At 42.7% G+C, this 27,581-nt stretch overlaps 2 protein-coding genes across 5 annotated transcripts in view; both read right to left on the bottom strand.

Annotated features, from left to right (window-relative positions):
* Positions 1–524: 524 nt before the first annotated feature.
* On the bottom strand, positions 525–6,568 carry tent5aa (terminal nucleotidyltransferase 5Aa). The gene is made up of 2 exons (XM_083760661.1): positions 5,446–6,568; positions 525–4,956 (listed from the first exon to the last, which is right to left on the bottom strand). The coding sequence occupies exons 1-2, from the start codon at positions 5,875–5,877 to the stop codon at positions 4,177–4,179; spliced, it is 1,212 nt and encodes a 403-aa protein (XP_083616787.1). The 5' UTR covers positions 5,878–6,568; the 3' UTR covers positions 525–4,176.
* Positions 6,569–16,416: 9,848 nt separating this feature from the next.
* Positions 16,417–27,581, bottom strand: part of ibtk (inhibitor of Bruton agammaglobulinemia tyrosine kinase) — a 39,711-nt gene continuing 28,546 nt past the window's right edge. For 2 of the 4 annotated variants that reach the window (XM_083760902.1, XM_083760904.1), the window contains exons 22-29: positions 26,267–26,379; positions 25,298–25,440; positions 24,760–24,947; positions 24,066–24,164; positions 23,027–23,152; positions 22,358–22,543; positions 18,270–18,402; positions 16,417–17,392 (exon numbers count right to left, since the gene is read on the bottom strand). In XM_083760902.1, coding sequence (XP_083617028.1) covers positions 17,267–17,392; positions 18,270–18,402; positions 22,358–22,543; positions 23,027–23,152; positions 24,066–24,164; positions 24,760–24,947; positions 25,298–25,440; positions 26,267–26,379 — 1,114 coding nt within the window. In that variant the 3' untranslated portion in view covers positions 16,417–17,266. Of the gene's footprint in view, positions 17,393–18,269; positions 18,403–22,357; positions 22,544–23,006; positions 23,153–24,065; positions 24,165–24,759; positions 24,948–25,297; positions 25,441–26,266; positions 26,380–27,581 lie in introns of those variants that run through there. The other 2 variants (XM_083760903.1, XM_083760905.1) reach the window with 2 other exon arrangements.

Below are 27,581 nucleotides of genomic sequence, written 5' to 3'. Positions count from 1 at the left end.
TCTTTCACCGTAACATGAGGTCATCCTGTCAATCACTCATCTCACAGCTCAGTTTAATCAGCTATAAATATGCTTGTCATTGCTGCTAAATATAAGACTCACTCGTGCACTCACTGCACGACACATTCGCTGCATTTTGCTCTATATGGGGTCTGCAACTATTTTTATTTTCTTTTTCTAGTCGGCTTGATATATCAACATTCCATTATCCAACCACATCAAAATAAAAAATTAGACATGGCCAAAGCATTTCCGGGGGTCCCCAGCCAAAACAAATGGAGAACCCCTGAGTTAGGAGTTTGAATGAATGTAGAATTATGTGCATGATGTAATTTGCATACAGGACTTGTAAATAAAACATTTCAATATATTATATTTAAACCAAAAATCCTCTCTCACACACTTATGCCAGTGTGCCAGTGATTGCCCTCTCCTGTGCCAATGTTGGCACCTGTGTACTGTCTAAGGTTGCCTACCACTGCTCTTGTCCCTCTGGATCTAAAATGATGTGTCATATCATATGACTTCAGTGACAGCCAGTCCTGCTGAGGAGAGCTCTCTTTCAAGCAGATAGCCATGAGCCCGCTGGCCTTTCACTGGCACAGCACCTGCCCCGGCCCTGGTTAGTCAATGCAATGGTGTGTGGTTGTATGGGTATACAGTATGGGTTGCTCACACAAAGAATTTGATGAGCAGGCAGAACATAATTCACTTCACAAAAGAGTCAAAGTCTCTTTTTTGGGTGCCTGCAAATCCCTTCACATTCACCAACAGCTCTTTCTGGCAGCAGTGTGCCGGTTCTGGCCCTGGCCCTGGTTGGATCTGGCAGTCTGACACCAACAAGATGTGCCTCACTGAGAAAAAACGGCTTGAAAGCGCCTGAATGGCTATGGCGTCAGTGAAACATTAAGTCTGAAGTCACTAGACCTGATGGGCACATCAAATGTGAGCTATAACTAAGGCAACAAATGGATAATATCTTATTAGACAGATGTTTTATACCTGTGAGGATGAGATTCGAGTAAATGTTGTGTAAAGCATAGTGTAGTGCACTGGTTAATGTAGTTTAAAACAGCTCAGTTCATTGGCATTTGGTTTTCAGATTATCTTTTATTGATGAAAACAGCCTTTGCCTTTCGACCCATTGGACACATAATATAATAATCTGCAACAACAACAAAAAGCTATTGAAAACGTATCCTTTGCAACCTGATCACAGATTCAAAAGCACTGCAATATTTGCAGTGTTTGATACATTTGTAAAAATAACAATCATAAAAAATATACATACGAGACATTTTCTTTTTTCTTTTCTTATTTTTTTTCAATGTTCGATTGTAAAGGACTAAACAACTGCATGAACAGAAATGGACATTTGCGACAATGCATACGAGACAATGCAGTAACCCACATTCTCTGCTAACTGACAGGCCTACTAGGGATGTAGATGAGTTAAGACTTCACCGAGTTTAAGTGACAATACATTGCCTGCAAAATCCACAGGACAGTGTCAAAATGGACAGTCAGTTGGAAAAAGAAAACAGAATAGCAAATCAACAGAGCGGAGTTCTGAGACTATAATCAGAGGCAAAGATAAAGAGAAGACATACTTTTTCAAAGGGAGAATTCCCCTTGGCAATGCAGAATGGAATTCAATGGAATTCTGGGCCTATGCCTTTCCTTTCACATAATATAACAGTATCCATCTCGGCATTACTATTCCCTTTTACTGCGGTATCTTGACGAGAGGTTACGGTATAATTAGCTAAATAATTAAAAGGGGTGGGAAAAGTGAAGTATGTCATCTCTCTCTTTCTCTCTCCCCCTCTCTCTCTCTCTATATATATATATGTATATACAGTATGTTAATTTTAAAAGGTCTGGAAGTGAGGAAAAATGTGATTCCCACAAGCCTCGCAAATCTCTTTGCAACTTACATCTCCTAAAGCTGGTGTCAATAATAATACATACAATTAATTTCTATTTCCCAACATTCAGAGAGCAACTGCTTTAAACCAGATGCTTAAAACTGGGAGTGTTCCGGTTTCCCTAAAACGGGAGGACCTGCAGCATTGACCGTTGTGATGTAATTTATCTTAATACAGAATGTTTGTACAGTAAAGCATGCTGGCCCTGTGGGGGTAGAACCCCATCACCAGCTGCACCCATCTCTCCAGGCCCACTCACTCCCTCTCGTCTGGATCTCTACCTCCTCACTTGCACCGTTGACTTTTTATTTCTCTCTTACCCACCCTCCTTTTTCTCACACTCAAACACACACACACGCACGCGCACACACACGTGCACAGTTGCGCGCGCACACACACACACACACACACACACACACACACACACACACACACACACACACACACACACACACACACACACACACACTCCCTCTCTCTGTGTCTTTTTTGCTTACTCTCACACTGTTGCTCAGTGTCTTCCCTAACATCGGTACAACACTTCATTCCTCATCAACACATCGGCGCTAACAGCAGGTCAAATGGCACAACGTTTTGGGAGGGTCATGCCGACCCCCGTCTACAGCCCAGCGAAGTTCAACCTCTTCAGCAGCAGCTGCGGAATTCCCTGCTAGGGTGCTACAGCAAATAACGTCCCATCATCTGAGGTGTCTCGGCAAATATCACTCTGTGAGGGAGCACAGGAATACACACCAGCTCTCTGTCTGTCTCTCTGAATGCAGTATTTCCCCTCTCTCTGTCTCTCCTCTGTCTGTCTCTCTGAATGCAGTCTTTCCCCTCTCTCTGTCTCTCCTCTGTCTGTCTCTCTGAATGCAGTCTTTCCCCTCTCTCTGTCTCTCCTCTGTTTGTCGTGAGCTTAATGAACAAAGATGAAGAGCAAAAGAGAAGCACCACTGTGTCTACTATACAAATTATACAGGAAACTGTGTGAATGAAACTCCATGATTTAGCCTCTCGTCATCCCTGAAATGTGACAAGCTAGTATCCACTGCCTTCTTAACTAGACAAAAAAAACGATATCAATCTGACTGTTAACATGGCAGGAGCACAGGCTAATACCTTTGCAGGTTGTGTAAGAGTGTAATAATGAGTTTGGGCTCCCAAAATATCTCCAAAGTAAACCCAAATCTTGCAACAACCTGTCAATCGAATATTTTACATAGGTGTGACTAAGCCCCCTGCTCCCTCTCAAATCAATACAATAACTGCAGGATATTCCTTTTCATCCAAGTACATCAACACTGACTGTGCATGAATCATGATTTCACGTATACATTCACAAGCCTCTGGGGTGCTATTGTCTTGTGTGCCTGGCTATACACAGTGGGGTGAATTCACAAAAAAATGATAATGGCCTTCTAATTCTTTTTCTCTGCCTACAGAGAGGCATTAGGCACTTAAAACACATGTTCACATATACAAATAAAGTTAGTGTTTTCCCCGTCAAAAAGGGTGTTACTTACTACTAGAAACAATCAAAAATCTTTGGTCTGTAAACAACCACAATAATATCCAAATACTAGTTAGGATGCCAATGTGCCATCCAAACTGGTAATGAACTCTCCCCTCAGCTCCTCTGATTTGTGACCCTCGCGCAATTGTTACTCCGATCTGGAGCGTGTGAGGATGCTAGCGATACACCCCTGAGGAAGCTGGGGGTGCTTTCCTCTCTTAGAGCAGTAGCAGCTGTCAATCGCTGGGCACTGATGCAGCCATTTATTTGGTCTGCCGTTGAAACATGCTGGCTAATCAGTTCTTGACAGAATCGATCAGTCTAGGAAAGTGTCAGTGAAGGTTCTGCTGCTTGCTTTAATGGCCATCACCGTTTTGCATCAAGCCAGTATTCCACATTGCCCAATAGCCTTTGCCAAACTTGGCTCGGGGGAGGGGGGGGGGGGGGGGGGGGGGCATTCAGGTAGCATTGGCCTGAGAGAAAAGAATTAGGTCTTCACAGTAACTCTTCTGTTCTGGTTTAAAAAACTGACCTTAAATGAACTCAGAGCCAACTATACCTTTTTTACCCTTCATACTCAACGTATGAACAAAAACACAAGCTTTGATGCAAAACATTAAGACGGGGAACCTGTATACTTTCAGCTGCAAAACTGGACACATTGGAGTGAGTGACTGAGCAACTCAGCTCCTCCAAACCAAACTCTCTCTCCCTCCCACTTCTCTCAGCACGGGCTCAGTTACAGGGCAACCAGGTGGAGTAGGTAGGCTGCTGACAAGCAAACACCGGCTGTACCTGGGCTATGTAGTAGTTGCTGAAGTTGCCGTCTGCTACATAAGGGGCAGGTTGGTAGTAACAAGTAACGTTGGCCACATTGGGGATGACGTTCTGCTCTGCCAGCACACGCACCGCCAGCATGGCTATCAGGCCCAGAGTCTGCCGCCTCTCGTGTCCCATCAGGCACACCGTGCTCTCGTTGACCACCGAGTAGAGGGTCATCAGGTAGTCATACTTGCGGTCCTCCAGGCCCACAAAGTGGTTCTGAAGGTAAGACTCCAGCTTGCGCTGCTGTTCGCAAATGTCAGAGAAGTCGATGAAGAAACGCGAGCACATGTAGCGCTGCAGTGACTTCATCTCAGGCTCAGAGTCCGCGCGGAAGCCCCTCACGAGCAGGTGGCAGTACTTCAGCAGGCCGCCGCCGCGGATCTCCTCTGGGTTCCGCGTGCAGATGACCTTGTGGCGCAAGTGGTCCAGGGCTTCGCCGAAGTCCCCGTACACACTCTCGCCCATGATGGTTGGGTGAAAGGTCTCGGCCATGGGGTTCTCCGAGCACTCGTAGAACAACAGAAGGGAGTCCAGCTTGATCTGGAAGGAGTCCACGCTGAATTCAAACTGCCGCCGGAGAGAGTCCACGAACTTCAGCTCCACGTTTTTCCCCCGGTTGTTGGAGAGTGAGATGAGGCTCCAGCGGTCAGAATCGTTGCACACCTTCACCATCTTCTGCACATATGCTTCCTGCGTGTGTGTGTGTGTGTGTGTGTGACAACAGGAGAAAAACAGAAAGATGGAGAATATTTAGTCCATGTTTAGTCCATATAGATAAAATAGCTTAATAAATTACACATTTTTCATCTCTAGTAGATATATATATATATATACACACACACACACACATATACACAACTTTACAAGATGATTTAATGTAGAATTATTCTATGGGCAGTGCTAGGATATTGACCCCAGTAGACTAATAAAGGGATATGAATGGCCTAGAATATAGGATCTAGGTGGCTGAGAACTGGATCCCTTGTAAATTGGTTTAACTCAATCCTCTTAACAACAGAAAATCAACATTTTACTATCAACTTAACTAATCTAATTGCGTTTCAAGCCGTGCGTAATGGCCTCTAAATGCCATTTGTGCGCAAATTTATATAAAATGTAACAAGACTAATATAAATAAATAAAAATAATGGAAAATGTTGTCAAGTTTGGACGACGTACCTTTAACGTTAATAACGATATTTTCTCTTTATTCACACAGTCAGGTAAGAAATCCAGGAGACAGTGCAAAACGATGTCCTTTACAGTCTGAAAATCACTTTCTCCTTTCATATCTGCGCAGAATATTAGGTCCAGGTCCTTATACCCCATTCCGCTATCCCCGTGGAGAATGTGGCTGGCCGCGGAGCCGTTTAACCGCACGTCCCTGACGTGGATCTTCTTCTCCTCCATGCGACTTCGAACCACTTTGACGATTTGCCGGGGCTTCATCTGCAGAGTGGGGAAGTTCCCCCGGCCGTGGATGGGGATGGTCTCCGTAAGGATAGCATCAAGGCGCTGCACTTGCTGCCAGTTAAGGACGCTTAGGACATTGCTGGCTTCAGTATCGGACGACACAGAGCCGGTCGTGGAGCTACTGTCGTCCTCTGACATTGTGGAACTTAATTAGCAGTAACTGCGAAGGTAGGAGATTTGAACAAGTCTCTCAAGAGAGTAAAACTGCAAATGTCGCGACTTCAAGCACAGAATTGACAAAGTTGTGCGATGTCAATTTCATCCGCGACTGTAAACTGATTGAAGAAGGAAAAAAAAAAGAGGGGAAAAAAGGATAAAAGTAACTGTTAAGGCAAAACGGTGAATGCTGCTGCGATGCGCTGCGTAATTGGGTCCAGCGGGAGAGACGCGCAGAAGTGGATCCGAGTGGCCGTTGAGGAGTCGCGGTGAAACGTGCCTTTACTTTCTCTTGCTTCGCCTTGCTTTTAAAACGCGTGAAGCATTTCCTCTGGTGGCACTGCTAATGTGTCTGAGCGCCTCTTTGAAGATCGTTGATGTTCCAGCGGGCTTGCCTTTCCGGCCGTGACTCCATCGCCCAAAGGCACGCCTATGATTTTATGAATTTGCATGAATACGCTGCTCAAGAGCCCCGAGTCGCACTTGGCACCTTCTCGCCCATGAACAACTCTCTAAGGAATCTCTTGAGGATTTTAACGCACGACTCCTACATTTCTTCTTCGTTTAGCAAGACATGTAAATCCAGTTAATAAACTTGTTCGTGGCCAGGAAATCCAAGTTGTTTGCCACTATCCGTTTATTTAAATACTTGGTCTGAATTAACCGTTACCTGTCCACTGGACATACTCCGTTCTTCTGCAATGCAATAGGCAGGTCTTTAGGCTGGAAATGTCAGGCGTAATTCACCACGCCCCTCTCTTTAGTCTCTTATCCTTTCAATGAGGGTAAGTAGCTACTAGCCCGTCGCCACTGCATAAACCATTAGCCTTCTTCACTGTCTCCACTGCATGTGTTGGCTATTTATACAAACATATTCAATATTAGGCTAATCAATAGGCTACACGTTAATTAAGCTTTTAATGGTTAGGCTACCATTAACTAATGCATTTGTATTGTATTGCCCAATTAGGACTATGGAGTTAGATGCAAAACCTTAACCTTAAACCTATCCTTCCCATTCCCAAAGTAAAACATTCCCATTCCCCAAAGCATTATTTGTTCCTTCTTTACAATTGCTTTGAGTGAGTGTCATCATCAACAAGTGCAACTGATATCAATGCCGGCCAAAACTAAATTATGACGTTACCATGTCGCCCCCTGTGGGATGGCTGGAAAGTGTGTGGATTCTGGATTATCTATGACTTCAAGTAGAATAGATGTTACACTGATGCCTCAAATCTGTAGGCAGTTTTGTCATATCCCCCAAGGATTTTTCCAGGAAACATTTAGTGATGTAAAAAAAACACAGATAACTATCTTCCCCGTTATGTCATAAGCTTGTTAGTTACCCCCCAGAATCTCCATATATTAACCTCTAAGGGCAAGGGTTTCCAACTCCTCACCTAGCCTACATTCAGTGACCAGCCGACCACTTAACCACATGGACCTTAGACTAAGAGTTTTCTTGGAATTACTTAATACAGGTGACATAGCAGATCTCAAAGGCCGGCCTTGGTGAGCTTGTAGATCGACTATTTGATGTCCATTTCCCTTGACCCTGGTAACCTTAAGGTGACCCTGGTCTCCATAAGTGTGTAGGTTTTATTTTCTCGTCTCTTCAACGAATACAATGAATATTTAGGCTGCCCACCATGTGTGCAATGACTTCTGACAATACAAATATTGGCCCAAATATATATTAGTGAAATCCTTTTATGAATATATTTACAAAAATATATAGGATTTGGAACCCCCGTCCCTCCCAACTGCTCCCTGTGGGAGTGTACGACGTGCTCCCAGCTGAGTGTGAGAAAGCAGACACAAATGCACGTCGTCAGCCAGCCTGTGGTGAATGATGACAGCGGTGCGGAGGCAGCGTAATGGATGGGCAAACTGTAATGCCATTCACTCAGCATGCTCAGACAGAGTAGAGAGTAGGGATGTACAAAATTTGTACATCCCTAATTTAATTAGGGGATGGGCAATTCATCGGTCATCACATCGGTATCGGCCTATATTGGCCTTAAAATGCAATATCGGTATCGAATCGATCTCAAGATAATATGTCTGTTTTAGCAGATATTTTATTTTTTATAGTAATTATGTTGAAAAATAATAATAATAATGAAAAAGCCTTTTGTGATGATGAAGGCTGCAAATTAGCCCTTCACCAAGTCCCTCCCCAACCCATCCTTGTCCAATAGGCACATTAGCAGTGAAGAAATCTTGCATAGCAACCGTTGCTAAACTATTTGGATTGGCATTGGACAATCGCTTTTTGGGGTGGGATTTAGTGAAGGGCTAATTCTATCAGTGTTTTCTGGGGAAGCTTTCAAAAGAGTCAACGAGTTGGAACATTTTTAAATGAAAATACATTCAAGCTGCTTATGTTGTGGTATGGGCCAAAATTTCAATAACGGTGCATGTTTAGTGTAAGCCTTGCTTTTTTCAAATTCAGTGTTTATAGTGTTTTTTTTCCCGAATGGACAAAATTATTATAATCTTTGAGGGGCCCTAGCCCCTCCTATATTCAGCTATAGGGTAGATTCTTGTCCTAACACAAACATTAAATGCCATTGACTATGAATGGAGAATTTACATCATAATATGTAGATGACAAATCGGATATTTTTGTCCTACACAAATAATTCCCATTGACAATGAATGGAGAATGATGACGTACGATGATAAGAGCGCCCTTCACTTCATCTGTATTGATTTTTTAATACAGAATGACATCATATCGACATTGGTTATATCAGTTATCGGCCCTAACAAGCAATTAATATCGATATCGCCCCAAAATGTGTCTATCCCTAGTTCAAATGGAACCACATGGACCCGGATCTATTTGGTTCGATTTGTGCACTCAAGAGTTGTATTAACTCTCAGGATTTTTACTGTGCAGTAAAGGGAAATAGAAATTACTTGACAATGTATTTTTTTTAAACACCCCCAGAAACCATATTTATATTTAACCTGGGATCCAATTAGGTGGGTCTGGAAGGGACTGAATGTAAGAAAGATAACGACCTACACAGATCTATAGTGGGAAGTAAAATATCTGCTAATAGATCAATGCTTAGACTAGAACTGTTTCTTAAAGATTCATTTGTGCTGAATAATCAGACTAAATGAAATAGGAATTATGCAATAATCTATTAGCATTCGTAGCCTACTCCCAGTCCCAACAGCTTGATCAGCAACAAAGATCGAAAGGCTAAAGAGGGATGTGAAAAGCCATGGGGTCACTGGGAAGAGGTAACTAAAGGGGTGGAGGGTCAGCACAGCCATGGCAGGCTGCATGGGGCAGCTGTCATGGAGGATCCATCAAGCAACGCAAAGCCCTGCGTCACTGCAGCTGCCCCAGCTCTGCAAAGCCAGATTATCCCATTTGGTCTGTGGCACAGCTTTATAGGCTCTGAGAGCCTGCATGTGGGAGCGCTCTGCCTGCACTGTGCACTGCACTCCCTCTACAGGAGAGCCTGGCAGCGTATTCCATGTTGTTTCAATAGCATCATCAGTGGTGGGGAAACATTGGAGACAAAAGTGAGGACACAAATTGTGATTGGCCAGAATGAGATGATGTATGATGACGTATGATGTTGAATCACACAGGTGTGATTTTTACTTTTGTTAAAGTATCAATACTTCAATGTAAGAAATACTCAGTTACCAGTAAAAATCCAGAATAAAACAAAATTACAAAAGTATTGTGCTGAAAAAAGTAGAAAGTACCCATTTTGCAGTATATCCTGTTCCACAAGGTATCATTATGTATACAATGTATTAATCTTTTTTTAAATAGCAAATCTACAAGCTCACAAATAATAGTAACTAAAGGTTTTTCTTTTCATTTCTTTAACTCAATTAAAAATCGCCGGGCTACACCAGGCGATTTTGTGCACCTATACGCAGTTACGCACACACGTGCTTTTAGGTCCAGTCCTATTTTAAGTGCGCGTACGCGGGGCTCGCGTGTGCACGAAAAGCCTGGTGTAGCCCGGCCATCAGATCTAGAGGCGTTTAAGTAAAAGTAGGCATATTGAAAATGTATTTCTGTATACTTCTGTATTGAGGTAAAAGTACCTCAGAATTGTACAGTACAGTACTTGAGTACATGTACTTACCGGTAGTTACTTTCCACCACTGTTCAATCTCAATGTGATCATCATCAGTGTAAACTGATAAACTTGTATCTCCATATATTGCGTTGTGATGCGACATGTTGAGAGTTTTGTAGTTCAAACTCAAAGTGGATGTGTTTGTCTGTTGTTTTTATTTAACGTGTTCAATGATACAATATGACTCAAGTTAAATTCAAACCAGTTTCTGAGGCCCATGGCTCAGATGTACAATATGTATTACATTAAAATCCATGTGGAAAATAATACAACACTAGACCAAAGGTGTATTTGTCTTGCTCAAAGTTAAGCTTTTTGATTGGTGGACATCTGACACATTGATCACAAATCTCGGAAACAGAACACCACACATCTGGAAATATACGTGGAACTATTAGTTTGCCTAAATGGACCTGGAGCAACATTGTCAATGTGTTTCCCAGGTGCGGCGCTAAGGTAGCTCTGAGCGACGGCCGGTCGGTCCCACAGCAGTGCACTGACGCCGGTGCTCCAGCCATATACTGTAGCTCTCCAGTGCTAAATCAAAGTGATTGTCATAGAGAGAGGCAGTATATATCATTCATTCACTGAGCAGTCATGTATTCCCCAGTTGTTGGAACTATCTCTACACAGATCAATAATCATCATCATCACCCATCATAATTGAACACTTTAATTGATTTGTGGCCATTGAGAGCTATGCATTTTCTTTGTCACCCGAGTCCTATGGCTGTATTTTGCGTGTCTTAAGTACCAGGTCTTATTACCTAACTTGAGTAAACTAAAGACCTGGAGGCGTGATCAATGCTCTTTGGCCACTCAGAATAGCCAAATGGCATTGATCACACCTCCAGGTCTTTAGTTTACTCAAGTTAGGTAATAAGACCTGGTACTTAAGACACGCAAAATACAGCCCTTAGTGTATAGTTTTCTCTCCTATCAGATGGGCTATATTCAATTCTGTCTAGCAATATCCGTCATTTGAAAACAATTAGTATTTTGCTGCCTTTCCAAAAGCTTTCGAGCTGCAGATTGGAGAGCTCAGCTGCAGGGGGGAAAGGACTCTTGCCATCACCTACTAATAAACTCATCTTTTTACAATCACGCAGTTTGCTTCTGGGGAAACTGAACACTCTTCTGGACAGTTCAGCCCAATAAATTCAAACACGAGACCTGTGGGACCTATTATATTCAGTGCCAGTCAACTGAGATAGATTCATCTGCCATGAAGCCCCCCCCCCCCCCTGTCTCTGTCTAGTTTGTACATACTGTATCTTCAGCCATGCGATGCACCGGAGGCTCAGCGAGCAAGAATAAATAAGTATTCTTCCACATAAATATGCAGCCGACTGGGTTTGAATCCGACCGAGGCCTATATTATCCCTTCTCTCTCGTATACCTTTTCTGTCTCCCTGTTCACTGTCACCCACCCCCTACCAAAAAAAAAGGACAGTCATTTACTCGTCTGAACTTGCATTGACCAGTTCACTTTTGATTTTGGCTCAACATTCTTGACATTCGTGACCCATGGCAATGACGCATTTTATGCAGGGCAGCTAATGACGTGACGGAGACAAGAATCTGAAAACGGCATTGGACCGCTCAATCTTCCTCACCGGCTTTCTAATTATTACAACTGTGTTAATGTCTGGGATGAGATGCATGGGCTTTTGTCTCTGAATGGCATTACCCACGGGAGACGGCGGGGTCTAGGGTGGGTGCTCCAGTGCCGTGATTAGAATTTCTATTTCATCAGGAGCAATCCAGCGAGCCTGACCTTTCTCTGGTGACCTCACTTAAACAGGAGAGCATGGAGTCACTTCAGTCATTATTATGGTCCAAAACAAGAGGATCTATCGTCATGAGTGGGTGCACATTAGAGCAAGTGGGGGGAAAACAACAAAATACTGCTGTTAATAAATAGAATGTAGGCAAAACTGTAGTCTAATTGTGAATGGGAGAAGACTTCAAGGCAGTAGCAATGACAATGACAAACAACTGACAATCCTCAGCTTAGTGTGAAGCAAGCACTGAATCAGAGGGGAGACGTGATTATGCTCATCCTTTTCTTTTGGCTGAGTGATCTCAAGAAGTAAATAAGATGAACTATCTAGACGACACATTGAGTATTGGGCTGGGACACTAACATGTGGGCTGAAACAATGATGGCGCCTGTATCCAAACGACCTCAGAGAGCCCTCATCACTTGCCCTAGTAATGACCTTAAGTGTACTATTTTTAATGGGTTAAATAATGTTGGCTCTCAAGGTGGCATTGCTCCTGAAACTATGAATGATGACAAAACCTGAATATAAAGAACATATCACCCCCTCCATTCCTCTCCTTCACTGTCCAACTCTTCCATCAGGCACTTTCACCCCCCCCCCCCCCCCCCTCTCCTCTTCCTCTCTTCACTGCTATAACTGGATTTCCAGGTGGGTTGGATTAGTTTGTCCTGTCGGAGCGATATTCCCAGTGCTGACGGCATAGTTAGTTTTGGTGGTGGATCAGAAGCTACAAAGGAAAAGAATGGGATTTCCAGTCATTTTCAGTCGATTGGGTCTGACCCCCAGTCACAAACATATGGGTAATCGCTCTAGCATGAAGGAAATGTAAAGTGGGTTTATATAGGGTCACTGCTGGAGAGGAAATAAACAGAGTGAGAAGAGACTTGAATGCGGATGGTTGTTTTCTTAACTTATTACAATGACTCTGTGTAGTTATGTTTGAGGGGACACTCAAGCCGTTTTTGCTAGTTTAATGTTCAGGGCTACGTTTCACTGGGAGACAGAGAAGCCCATCTCATGATGCCGCTCGTAATCCCTCATCTTCCTTTATTATGGGGTGTTTGAGATCTGCCTGACAGCCCACGGGCCAAAGTGACACCAAAGAAGGAAAGTGCTGCAGAAACACTTTGGGGAGTAATAGGTGCAGCAGACCCTCTCCACAGCACCGTACTGTATGTGCTGTTCCTGAGATAAGTGCCACACCCTGAATCCAACCTAATAGAATCAATAGATGAGTCTCTCATCCACGGAGAGATGGACCTCTGCCCGATTAAGGTCACTCTGTGGTATCCAAACAGCTTAAACCCCAGTGGCTCCAAAGTAACTGTAATTGAGCTCCTGCGTAATTCCATTCAGCGATGTATGTGGCATTCAAGTGATGAGTGGAGTCTAGAGATAAAACTAGATATTTATCATTGAACTGGCTTGTAGGAGACTCCTAAATAAAGGATACAATTATAAAGCAGTCTACTCTTAGTCTACACCATAGGCTGAACAAATATGAAACTTGAATATAAAGAAATATGAAATGAAATTGTGTTGTGTACTTTTGCCTTCATGAAAATTAATATAACAGATAAGAACGTGGGAGTCATGGTCTTGCATTATAAAGTATTATATTAATAACAGAATACTTTATTTCTTACTTCAGAAATGCAAATCACACCCCTCAAACGTCTCAAGTTGCCATCACACCCCTGGCTTTGGCACCTGCTCAGAAAGAGAGACACAAAGGTCTATTCTCAATACTATGGTTCCTTGCCAAGAGCCCACAAGGCCAGAAACGCATGGCCCCTTAGTCTGTCAGATCAACAGCACAGCACAGAGTAGACAAGAAGACGTCAGCAGAAAATACAGTAGACGGGCACGTTCTGAGCACACTCGTAGAGTAAAGCCTTTTTTTGTGGACCCAATGGTCTTTGTACAGTAGCCAACTGAGTGACGATTGTGGAGCAGTCAGGTAATCTGTGGCTAACTGGCTCCATGTCCACTAAATGGGATTGAGAGGGCAAGTCTGTACTCTACACCTCTCTCTGACTATGGCTATGAAGAGAAACTAAGCTGCCGGAAGGGGCTTTGAGCCACAGGAGATGGTTCAGGGCTGAGAAGTGTATGAATAACTCTTAAGTATGGACTTATGAGAGTTCTCTTTGGGTCAATCTGTGATGCTCTCTATTGAGGAAAAAGTGAGGGGTGCCGTGAGGTTAGTCAAACTGAAATATGCATCTGTTGCCGCAGGAAGTTATTCAAACTCAACTTAAGTGGCGTCGCCCGTCTTTCCACCTCTCTCTGTCCTCAGATTCCCGTCTCTACTGAGGAAAAGGAAAAGATTAACATTGTACGTAGAATTGTCTAGACTACGGTAATCTAATAAAAAATGGCCCCATTGTAACACACACACACACCCACACACACACACACACCTTTGGTCAGTTTTAAGTGCTCAAAACTGATATGCATAATGACAGTGAGATAAGTACAGGCATAATATAAACATGGCAAAGGTATAGCATTCTGCAACTGAACAGAGAAAGATCATCACATTTCCATAATTCCGAAGGAGGTTGTCCCCTGGTGAGCATGCCTGATCTGACCTCAGCCATAACTTTTATGACAGAAGGATTAGTGATTTAAAAGACATTTACTTGTTAGATGACAGTGAATGATATTGTCAAGTGGACCTGCTGAGTGAGCGAACAACTAAGCCTATCTTCTGCGTTGAAAGGCTGGACAAACGCTGATTCAGACTGGCATGTCTCGATTTTGCCTGGCAAGGCTGCTTCCTTCCAGTCAAAGCAGTTTGAGTGCCTAAACGTGTCTTTTTTCCCCCCATAAACAAATTAATCCTAGAGGTATCTTCAGTCTGGACGACAGCCCTATGACTTTCCCATCTGCCTGGCAGTAAGGCAGGGGGCCAGGCATTTATCTTCCACTCTCCTCTCCACACATGAAGAGTGTACCTTCCTCCTTAAATGTGTCTCCGCTCCATCACCATTACTAATACTGGCTACCATGTGCCTCAGTGAAAGCACATACCGCAGCCATTCAAAATGGTCATTGTTCCTCCTTATGCAGCAGATTTGCCTACAGTATGCCGTATAATACTAAAAAAAAAAGTACAGTAACATCGTTAAAGCAGCATCAAATGAAATTAAGTGCACATTTGTTTGCCGCTTCACATTGATTGATTGACACTGATTGATACTTCATTAGCAAACAGTGCAGCAAGATGGCATTACATTACACTACTGTACTTTTACACAATATTTTATGAAGTTAAAAGAATAATAAATGGGCCTGTTGTAGTTTTCGGCTGGTTTTTTGTCTGTGTGCTTCATTACCATCAGATATAAAGCAGCAAACGCGTGGTGACTCCTCACTGGCTAATGGAGCCTAATGGCTTGCTAATATCTCCCCCATGGGCTGCCTCTCTCAGACTCTTGATGTGATGCTCTACCTGCAATTACAGCTAATAAAGAGCCTAAATCACTACGCTCCCTCTTCAGAGCACGGCCATTGTAGTTAATCAGAGGTTAAGACTGGATAATGGCTGCTCACTAATGCAAGGCAGATAAAGTGAGTGGCAAGGGAGATGAGAGTTATGTTAATTATGTGCAAAGAGAATCTCATTTTTCTCAAGTGACACAGAGTTCAGACACTGAGATATTACAATAACTAAAAGTAAACTAAATTTTCCTTTCCTTCTTCCTCCTACGGCAATTCCATTCATTGTTGTAATCTAGAACAGACCAGGTTGAGCCAGGTTCATTGCACAGGTCAGTTCATTTTTATTGCATGCCATTCTGTATTTGCTTCCCAAAGAGGTGTAACATATTCACACAGCAAAAACAGAATTTAATGGACTGTGTAAAAAGTGATTTTACACTCTGACATAAGCCAACACTTGCTGTGCGCATGAAGGGCACTGGAGAGAGAAACTATAAATGTACATGGTCCAGAGCTGAGGTACCAAAATAATGTTAAGAGAACCTAATAGTAATATAATGAAAATGATGTGATAAGCTAATTTACCAAGACAATGGAAAAAAGGCACATAACCTTTTCAATCGCTTGCAACATTTTGACAGCAGATAGAAAACCAACTGCAATCTCAATCTAATCAGTAGGTATTGGTTTGCGCTACTGTTACTAAAGCTTGTGTCAAATAATAATAAAGAAAAATCTAAACTGCATTTCATATTAGAAAGATTTGCCAAGTCGCTGGATTTCTACCTGAAATACTGTCCCCATGAGACTCCATGCCAATGAGCTGAAGTGAAGTGATCAGTCAAAAACAATTGAGCCAATTGGTTATTTATCAAGTGCAGATGGCCATATTTATCACGCAGCATGAGTAATACGCGGCTTGAAAACGGCTTGAAAATTGGCACTAATCTTACATCGGGAGCTTACAATCCAGCACCCGACTCAATCGCTTTTTGGATGTGGAAGTTTGGAGACCCAATTCATGGTTTGGACCTCTTCCTCTTTGGCAACATGTTATAAACTTGGGTCACAGAGTTTATATCATTTTTGGGGAGAATATTTTCTATTCATGTCATTCTTGTTTTCCAAAACAGACACTATTTTTTTTTAAAGAAAATAAAACAAAAAATAATAATCATCATCATCATCATCATCATCATGATCATGCACACATACCTGTAAATTCATTTCCCAAACATTGTACGGTAGGTCGAGTAAATAGCTTTCCACCAATGGCAGCACATTCCTTTGATTAACACAGTATAAAGAAAATGAACAAACCTCACTCATTAAGATACACGACGAAGCAGCGATGGAAGTCAAGATCAAGCTTTACACTGTATGGGACAGGATGAGCATCAGAGCTTTACACTGTATGGGACAGGATGAGCATCAGACCGTTACACTGTATGGGACAGGATGAGCATCAGACCTGCATCGGACCGGGCCAAGTCTGAGGTGCACCGTAACACTCACTGAAGTAATGTGATAATGGCGGCGAGTTCAGTTGCAGTGGGGGGAGGATACTGCAGGTATGGAGTTGCCGAGGACAGTGGTTCTAGGACAGTGGTTCTAGGACAGTGGTTCTAGGACAGTGGTTCTAGGACAGTGGTTCCCAAACTTTTCAGGCCGTGAAAAAAAAACAGAAATTAGATCTACGTACGTACATGATCGTACATGTTGTGAGCTTGTAGATCGGCTATTTTCACTACTTTTCTAATGAATAGAATTTCTTCGATTTCCCTTTCATTTCTCCATGGCATTACTGAGAAAAATTCATACTTTTTTTTAGCTTTTTTGGGAATGTTTTTAGAAAAAGTTTTGAAATAATAATAATTAAAAACCCAAATGTAGGAAACAAAAACTACCCATAGCAATGTGTCTGCGACCCATAAATGGGTCCCGACCCACCGTTTGGGAACCAGTGGCCTAGAACCCTGACAGCATGCGGCGGTGGCGTGTTGACGAGTCGCGTCAGTGTTTGTTCCAGGTGGGCGTGGCGATGGGGCCCAGCGAGGACCTCTCGACCACAATGAGCTCTTCGGGGTTGTTGCACGCATTATAGTGGAGCAAGAGGTCCTGGATGGCCCTCTCCTCGATCTAGGGAGACCAAGAGGCAGAGGAAGAGAGAGAGAGAGAAGACAGAGGGGGAAGGAAAAGTCAGTCAGCCGGGAAACCCTGGCAGAATTATAATCGATTAACCCATTTAGGCCCGACGTCGAAATTAAAAAAAAAACTTTTTCTTTTCTGAAAAACCTCATGTTTCTATATCAGTGGTTCTCAATATTTCATGTCAAGGACCCCCAAAAATATATGAAATTGGCCGCTGACCCCCATCTGAAAATGTGTTGTTTCAGGGACCGCTCATAGCGTGCCACTCGGTGGCGCGCTATGAGCTTGTAGATCTGCTATTTTTCAATAGCTAAATTATAACAATGTTTAAAACACCAAAAGGGGTTCCCGCCCAGAATGTGTTAAAATACCATAATTCACTGGTGGGCAACATAAAAATGCTGACATTGAAGGCATAACGATAATCAGACAGCGCTTATATTTTTATATAATGGTATATAATGGTTGCCAGAAACCCACAGTAAATCGCAGCTGAGTGTTTTATGAAGGCTCTGACAGTGTCCTGGCATAAGCTGTAATAGGGCTGACTTTTCAAAGCAAGCTGACGGCTGTAAAACGAACAAATTTGCAAATCTTTTATAGCCGTCATAATACATCATGCGATATGCTACACAAAGAAAAGAGACAAATGCAGACAGTGTAAAGAACGCTCAGCTTTCCAGTCGAGTACACGACACCCAGGGTCATGACCGGGGCATCCAAGTGTGCGCCAGTTTACGCACGAACACAGGTTACCTGGATGAGTGTAACACAGGTTACCTGGATGAACACAGGTTACCTGGATGAGTGCTACGCACGAACACAGGTTATCTGGATGAGTGCCAGCGGTTTGAACACAGGTTACCTGGATGAGAAACAGCGGTTTGTCTCGGCTGCGGATCAGCGCGGCCTCTTGCTGTTTTGTTTCTTCCACGATGGAGGCAAACGCTACCATGGAGACATTCGGGGGGCTGTCCACAGCTCCCAGCACCCAGGGCCTGGGGGGAGAGGCAAAACATAATCCATTCAGGGATATATCGCGATTTAACCCATTTTGACCTGGGATCAGATTCTAAAAATGTCTTCTACATCCTGACAGTTTTCTGAAAAAGCTATGTTTCTATGTCAGTGGTTCTTCGTTTTTTCAAAAATAGCAGACCTACAAGCTCATAGCGCGCCACTCGCAAACTCACAATAGCTAAAGCATAACATAATGCTAACACCAAAAGGGGTTCCCGCCCAAAATGAGTTAAATTCTAATCGATTTTTATTCATGTATTTATTTATTTGTATTAATTTTTTCATGTCAGAAGGACTGACTGACGTTATCTGGCTGCATTGAAGTGTATGATTGAACTTTTCATGGTCTATATCATTTAGAATTGTTTTAAAAGGTTCTAGCATAATAAAAGCAAAGTAAAATATCCATATAAATCGAATCGGCACCCTAGGTATCGATATCGTATCGGGCGGTAAGTGTATCGTCCCTCCCCTAGGCAGGAGGTGAGACATTAACGATTCGCTCTTAACAGTCCGATTCCTCAACGGTTCCCTTTAACGATTCCTATATTTTGTTCATTGTTTCATTAACAATGTTGATGACACAAATTCAATCATGCATAATGTATTGCATACTGTAAGTCTTTGACTGCTCTCTGGCTCGGCATGGCAGGGATTAACAAGTAAAGTAAAGTTCTGTCGATATTGTTATAGCTTTACTTATTCTGAATAATAGGTTGACTTTGACTTACATTCACAGTTGACTAGTCGGTAGTCGCCGATTAATTTATCTGTTTGCAAACTTACTATATGAATTCTATTTATCGATTTACAGTCTGCCAGTGAGAAGTAGCTATCTGATCCATCTTAGCTCTGCATCTGGGTCCACTTTTTTCAAGATCAACACGTTGCAACTTGCAATTGCTAGTTATAGGTGGAAAACATTCGCCTATAATTACATGCTTAGAGGCACGTCAGGTTGAAAGAGCTTAAAAATCCGGACACATTGGCTACATATTTGCCGATACAGATGTAGTCAATAAATTGCCAATATTTCGGTTTGGCTCTAATTTGTAAGCCATGGCTTCATTCTCCGCAAGGAGGAGAGGTTTCTGGAACCGGCTCTCGGTCCACAATGATCCCTTTTGACGTGAGGATCAACTCTGATTAACATCACAAGCTTGAAGCTTCCACTTCTAATCAATTCACACAGCTGGCTGATATTCACAGAATGTAGCACACAGTGCGGACATGTCCAGCAGATGGACAATGGAAGAAGTACACCGTTTCAAATCAGATAAGAGAGCCCAGAAACACTGAAGGCTCAACAAAGACCTCAAATGCCCCTTGAAGGAGGGAGCAGATGCAAACTTCTGCAAAAATGTGTAGCGCTGCCACACAAGTTATAAATTAATTTATTTTAATGACAGCATTTAAAAGTGCATTTTGTAATTATTTAATAATGCTAAGATAACGCCATCTGTCAAGGGTAAGGTCCTAGATCTTCTGTGCTGTCTAATTAATTCTAATTCTAATTAATTTGTGATTTTGTTATGATTTGGGGGGTTTAAAAGACAATGTTTATGATTTGATATAATTTGATTGACACAGGTCTGGGAATGGACTGACGCCCATATACTGTAGTAGGCGGAGTTTACCGGCCTGACAGGTAGACCCGAGGAGAGAGACCAACAGAACAGGGACCTGGATAAGTTTGTTCATTAATATCTCGTTAAATACGCTATAGCTACAAGAACGATTGTGCTCACTATATGAAGAGGCTCGAGACATTCATCTAAACCGGTGAGATCGTTCGTCTTTTGGCATCCCACGGGGATCCTGGTTTGTTCCTGGTTTGTTCTTCGTTTGGATTACTTTGGCTTCTGGGATGGATTAAGTGTCTTTTGGATCAGTTACTTTGCTTTGGAGGGACTTTTACGTTCGGGAGGGAGCTCGGGGAGCAACAGACTTTGTTTAAAAACAACCACGGAACTATTGGAGACAATAAACCTGTGCGTGCGTGCGTGCGTGCGACGCTGACTTTCGGTGTCAACGGTTCATTCATTATCATCCTCGCTGTAACCTGTCTGTATGCTTGTATTGATTCTTTGATTTGACTAGATAAAAGGTTACCAAACGTGTCTGTATTTGCTGCTTGTTTATGTAGGACATTTTCTTGCATTTCAACTTCATCAATTGTATCTTAAAGGGAGATCATTCACAACCCGTGATTAAAAAATAGTAATTGTTGATATTTAATATCCAACCGTTACAAACGTAAGATGACCCAAAATAGAGCACAGAAGTCCTGACGTGAATCGCTCATTCCCTGGTTCCCGGAAGCAATTTCTCTATGGAGAACAACATTGGGTTTCTTTAGTTTAAATTGTCTTATTGTGGTCCAAAAATTAACAAAGCTCTGCGATATTGTCAGGGAGGTGGCTTTGTATCGTTTACGATAGTCAGTCAGTCAGTCAATGTAACTAATTCGGCAGCAGCACTTTAGGGGTGTAACGGTTAATTGATTAATAATCCTTATGGTCTCGCACCTCCGTACCTCCGTGACTGCCTACCTAGATATGTCCCTAACCGCCCCCTCAGGTCCTCCAATGCTGGCCTACTTGAAGTGCCTAAAAGAATGTGCACAAAAAAATATGGTGAGGCAGCTTTTTGCTTCTACGGCCCAACAGCCTGGAATAAACTTCCATTCGAGCTCAGACACGCACCCTCTGTAGACATTTTTAAATCTCAACACAAGACTCACCTCTTCACTCTTGCTTTTTAGCTGAGTTTTACTATGCACGTTCCTACCCTGCCCTGACTGATTGCTGCATGTGGTGTTTTTATTTATTTTATGTTCTTATATTCAATTTTGTTCTTTGCCATTGTTCTATCATTTTAACTACTTGTGTTTTATTGTTTTATATTTCTGTGTCCTGCCCTGTGAAGCACTTTGAGCTGCATTTATGTATGAAAGGTGCTATACAAATAAAGTTTATTATTATTATTATTATTATTATATACAAACACCAATAAAAGAAAGAAAAACATAGTGAATCTAGCAGATCTATTTACCATTTTTGCAGGACACCTTTGAACGATTAATGCTTAAGTATAGTTAATCGATTCATTGATATGTAAAAAACAAACAAAAAAACACTTATTGACAGAATAATAGCTCAGGCAATACTTGATAGTTACAGTCCAATATCACTTTTAAGACACTTCAATAAAATAAAAATAAGCTTCAATGCAATAAGTCGAAGGGTACGTGACATTAGAGGAAATACAACAAAATAGCTGTGTTTTTCTCCGCCCACACGGACAACTGGCCATTTCCAGTTCAACGGAGGAGTAACCATTACGGGACTTGAGCTCAATCTCAGCTTTGTAAAAGGTCAGAGTGACTGGACACTTTAGTGGGCATCTCAACCCAGCTGCGGGTCATTAACCCTGTGGAAGAGCAGACACTAACTTTGGCCTCAGTCTAACCAGAGCACTGAAAGCCTCTTTCTGCACAGGGGGGTCTGATGGGGGGTCTGATTGTCAGTTGAATTGAACTTATGTTTCTTTCTTTATTTTACAATGATCAGTAGCATTATTAGTAGAATTTTAATATACACCACACCACAGTATTCTGCTATCAAAAACCACCGACTGGGGAGGACCATATCAATTATTTTGACATGGTCCTTAGTATTAGGGTTTACATTTGTGCCATGGTTATTGGTTATGAGTTAACAGTTTCCTGCATGTGTGTGTGTGTGTGTGTGTGTGTGTGTGTGTGTGTGTGTGTGTGTGTGTGTGTGTGTGTAGTCCTGATGGTCCATGAGCACTGACCTCACAATTCAACAGTGCCATCAAGTGGAGACAAGTTGAACTGAACAAAAGAAAACAGCAGGTGTATGCCAGTGTGCACACTGCACAGATGCCAGTTTGGATGCGTACACTTACCCGCCTTGTCTCTCTGGCTCTTTGGGCTCAGCACTCTTAAAGGAGACCCTCCGAGGAGGAGGAGCAGCAGCAGGGACTGGGCTACATGGAGCTCCTGTCAGCCCTGATTTGACCATCCGACTCTCCTCCTCAGCCAGGAGATCCCGAAATGATACAGAGGAGGGTGGTGACTGCACCGCTGTGGCCCTGGACCAAGAGGACGCAGAATGAAAGAGAGTGACGATACATGACAAACGAGAGGGCAGGAACTCTAACAGTTCTCTACGCTACGAACACTATGTTAACATCACAAATGTCACATGCCATTTATATGGAGACCACTTGAAAGTGGATTTAGAAAATCTACGTTTGACAGCCTGGAAATCTAATTTGGTAACATGTCATATTTAATTCATCAGATGTTGGCCAGCCCTAGCTTTCAGTTATAACTGCCTAGCATACTTTTAAACTAGAGAAACTCAGAGCGCTGAGAAAACATTGCATGTCAAAAAAACTGGGAAATGAACTGTTCTGCTGCATTTGTAGTTGACTTATGTAGAACTTTATTGTACATTAAATAACAAAAATTACCAATTTACAAGCTCACAATATACTGTTTATGCCAAAGGTTTGCCTATTATGACATACCAAGAATAGAGTTCATGTAGTTAATGGCTAAGGCCCACTCACCAGGCCCTTCCACTGCTTTTGGGTGGGGTGACAATAGGGGTGGATTTGGACACAGGGGACTCCACGCTGGCCATCACCTTCCTCTGCTTCTGGGCTGTCCTGCTGGGGAAGACCAAGTGCTTGCTACTGAGATGACGGAGAGGAGAGGGAGTGAGATGTACACATTAGTCACCAAGTCCAACTGTAAAGAGTAACGAACAGGAGCAATGACATGCAATGAAGCAGTGGGTCTCTACATTGATATGCATTTGGCTGCAGACTGATATTTGAAAAGAGTTTGTGCCTGGGAGTCTGGGACCCCTATGACCTATGATTTGTCAAGATGTTTGGTGGAAAGGCATTGTCAGCTTGTAGATAAACTATAATTTAATCTAATAGTCACAAAAAAGGGCTTAAACTTAAAACTTGCATGACTAAAGTGAGACCAACTACCACACAAACAAACTAAAGATCAAATTGACCGTTTTTGCGAAATTAAATGCAAATGATCCCATTAAGCTGAACAATGACGGTCTCCAGGTGGTCTGGGGTGTGACTAACTTCTCTGCTAGGGGATGATTTTAATCGGATATTTAGGAAAAGTGATGGAAGAGAGCTCCATGAGCAAAGCTAATCGACCTCAAAATAGGTCAGACTGACTGCTTAGACACGTTCCTCATTTACCTAGGGATCCCTTTGGAGCCTGGGGATCCCCACAGACCCCACTTTGAGAACCAGTGCAATAAAGCATTAAATTAAAATGATTTTTGAAAGCATTAGACAATAAAGGCACTGTGACCTAGAACTCTTGACATGTCAGAAGGGGCCAGAAAATGTGGTGAAAGTTAGGTGGCTGCCTGGCTATTTTCCCTTGCCGAGAGTGAGGGAGACAGAAGTGCCTCTTTCTGACAAATGGGAAGGCAAATTATAGCGACACTATGTACTTTTTGAAAAAGTTAATGTGGGTCTTGGTCAATTTAATCTGAAGTCCGTTTGTGAGGTAGTTGGCTTTACTGCCTTCATGCGAGTGTTAAAAGAGAAAATGAAAGTGTTCTCCCACCTGCCAGGGCTTTTAGAGATGGCTCCGCGGCTCTGAAGGGAGTTGGCTTCCATGTCCATGATGGCCCTCAGGTCCAGGACAGGGGGCGGCGCAGCGGGACTGGAATAGACCGGCACAATAATCACACAAAACTGCAAAGGAAATACATCTCAACTTTCACCTGCAACTTAAGGTAAAGGAGTACTTTATTATCCCCTAGGGGGACATTTATCCTCTGCCTTTGACATCACATATACTGTTGAAGGCCGGATAGACGAAACATCTGTGTCAATTTGAAGCATTATGGAATAATCACGAAAAACATTTTCCTTTCATTTTCGAGTGCAACCCTCCTCTTTTTGATTTCTTGAACCGTTTTGGGGGACAATGCGCTAGAGTTGCTGTAAATGGCTGTAAATAGAAAAATCACACCTGTGTGAACTGAGTGGTGCAACTCTCTCTCTCTCTCTCCCCCCCCCCCCTCTCTCTTTCTATCTCATTAGCAGGAAACAGTGCAGCACTGTCTCTGTTTCTGGCACAACAGCGCCCCTACTGGTGCTCATTAACGTCACAACGTCACATAGGTGAACCAACACATAGGTAGGTGAACACTGACATTGCTGTTTAAAAGTTATACTATATGGAGCAGTGAGCAGCCACCATGCGTCAAGGGCACAATTCAGGCATTTGCAGACTCAGATGGCATTCACCATACCTGCCTGACACATTGGGGATGGGCTGTGGAGCAGAGCTCCATGGAGGGGTGGGGAGGCCGTTCCTCTGAGAGGTTGGGGTGCTGGGTGGTGTCCATGGAGGGGTGGGGAGGCCGTGGGGTGGCGTCTTAACCTTCTGGCTCACATACTTCTCATCCGACAGAGGATCAACACCATTTTGTGAGAAAACCTTAAAAAAATATATATATATCCAAGTTAATCTACGATGCAAATACTCACATTACATTTGCAATGATGTGCTGCTCTAGCCCATTTTGGGCGGGAACCTCTTTTGGTGTTAGCATTATGCTATGCTTTAGCTATTGAAAAATATTTTTTTTATTTTTGAAAAATCGAAGAACGACTGACATAGCTTTTTCAGAAAACTGTCAGGATGTAGAAGACATTTTTAGAATCTAAAAACGTCTAAATGGGCTAGAGATGTCAGCGCAATATGACAGCAGTGTAATAATCACACATTCACACTACACTAATAATGGTGTAGTGTAGTGCCGAGTGCCTGCGGTGGATACTTCTTACCTCAGCCTTGTCAAGGCAGACAGGTGACTGCAGGTCTCTGGGGCTGCCGACCCCCATGTGGCTGCCCTCTGAGTCAGACGTCAGCTCCTGCAGGGACTCCAATGAGTTGTTCTTTCCCGACTTCACCAGGGGTGGAGAAACCGCTGAGAGATAAAGAGGAGAACATTGATGGAACGACCACAACATTTCAATGGGAATGCTGCGTGGCCAGACAAGCTGGCAGGGGGACGTTGACCTTGTTCCCCCCTATATTTGTCACAAACACGGGGAAAATGCATTCTACTACACTGCCACCAACATGTGGACCAACATCACGGAACTGCTCCATTCCACATTTAAAACAGACCTAAAAACATGGCTGTAGTGAAACTAAATTAAATATACTTGCCTAGGACACTGACAAGTGTGCATGCGTGCGTGTGTGTGTGCGTGCATGCTGCAATTCGAAAATATGTGCCAGTGCAGCAATGTATAAACATTCAAGAGTGTTACTAGATTTAGGTTTAGTTCATGCAATGTCTTTGCTAGCATCCCAAATACATCTGATGTTATTTTTGTTGACACCAGTCACAAGGAGGTGCTGATTCTGGAGGTGGGCTGTGTCTTTGATTTGTACATGGACCAGGCATTCCAAGATAAACATTCTAAGTACGAACCATTACTTGGGATCATAACAAACCTTGGGTATCGAATGTAGATCTGCCATACTGATATTCGGAAGCCTGGGCCATGTATATAAACCGACCGCGAGTGGCCTAACAATAGCTGGCATGACAAAGAGCAAACAACAGCAAATACTGCTCTGTTTCAGCTGTTATAGGCAGTTTGTCTGTGTGGAGGAGAATGTGCCATGTGTATCCTTGGGTGCCCATAAACTGTCAACCCTGTTTTTTTTGTTTCCCTGTAAAAGTAACTGTAATTTGCGGATTCAAATAAAGAACTAAATTGTGTGTGCGTGTGCGTGCGTACCTGCAGGTGGGGGGCTCTGAATGATCTCAGACAGGATGTATCCTCCTGAACTGTCGGAGCGTCGGCGTGGTTTCTTTTTAGCTTTAATCTTAGCCTTCTTCCACAGAGTTTCTCTGGATTGACAAAATGTATAGGATGATACAACAATATGACTTGCTGATTATTAATCTGGTGTGTGTGTGTGTGTGTGTGTGTGTACATTAACATGTCCATTTTCAATACTATTTCAGATGTGTTAAAGTTTCCCATAGAGCCATCCCCTATTATTTCCCTATTTGGTGTCCTTCCTGATACTATCCCCCTGCCTAAATATCGATCTGACCTTGTTGCTTTTGTGACGCTTCTGGCAAGACGTCTTATTCTCATGCATTGGAAAAAAACATACCCCCCTTCACATTCCCGTTATGTCATACTGTATTTTTTTTTAATTGGAAAAAATTAAATATACATTGCGTGGCTCAATCTCCAAATTCAGTAAAGCATGGCAGCCTTTTCTGTCTCATGTTGACCGCCTTACACTTGTGCCCCCGATTGAACCTGAATAACTGTCGCCTGACTGGCCAACCTGTCTTCTCTGGATGATGTTTGTGACCATGATCTGCTTTGTATATTGCCTAAATTGAGTGCCTTTTCTATCTCATGTTGACCGCCTTACACTTGTGCCCCCGATTGAACCTGAATAACTGTCGCCTGACTGGCCAACCTGTCTTCTCTGGATGATGTTTGTGACCATGATCTGCTTTGTATATTGCCTAAATTGAGTGCCTTTTCTATCTCATGTTGACCGCCTTACACTTGTGCCCCCGATTGAACCTGAATAACTGTCGCCTGACTGGCCAACCTGTCTTCTCTGGATGATGTTTGTGACCATGATCTGCTTTGTATATTGCCTAAATTGAGTGCCTTTTCTATCTCATGTTGACCGCCTTACACTTGTGCCCCCGATTGAACCTGAATAACTGTCGCCTGACTGGCCAACCTGTCTTGTCTGGATGATGTTTGTGACCATGATCTGCTTTGTATATTGACTATATTGTAGTTTTTTTATATTTTTTTATATATTTTTTATATAGTTTTTATTGTTTTGTTTTGTTGTGTTTTGAATGTTCTTTGGTTGACTTGATTTGGAGTTTGTGTTTTGTTGTTGTGTGTTTTAGTTTTTTGTATTTGTCACTGTTTTTATTTCTCAACTTACTTAATTACTTTAAAAAAGAATAAACAGAACGTTAAAAAAAAAACATGTCCATTTTCAGATTCAATAGAGGGTACACGCATGCATAAAGTGAGTGGCACATGGAGTGGTAAAGTGAGTTTA

This window comes from Protomyctophum parallelum, assembly GCF_964188405.1.
Source record: "Protomyctophum parallelum genome assembly, chromosome: 3".
Lineage (NCBI taxonomy): Eukaryota > Metazoa > Chordata > Actinopteri > Myctophiformes > Myctophidae > Protomyctophum > Protomyctophum parallelum.
Note: the sequence above shows the minus strand (reverse complement) of the source record. Positions and strands in the feature narration are given on the sequence as shown.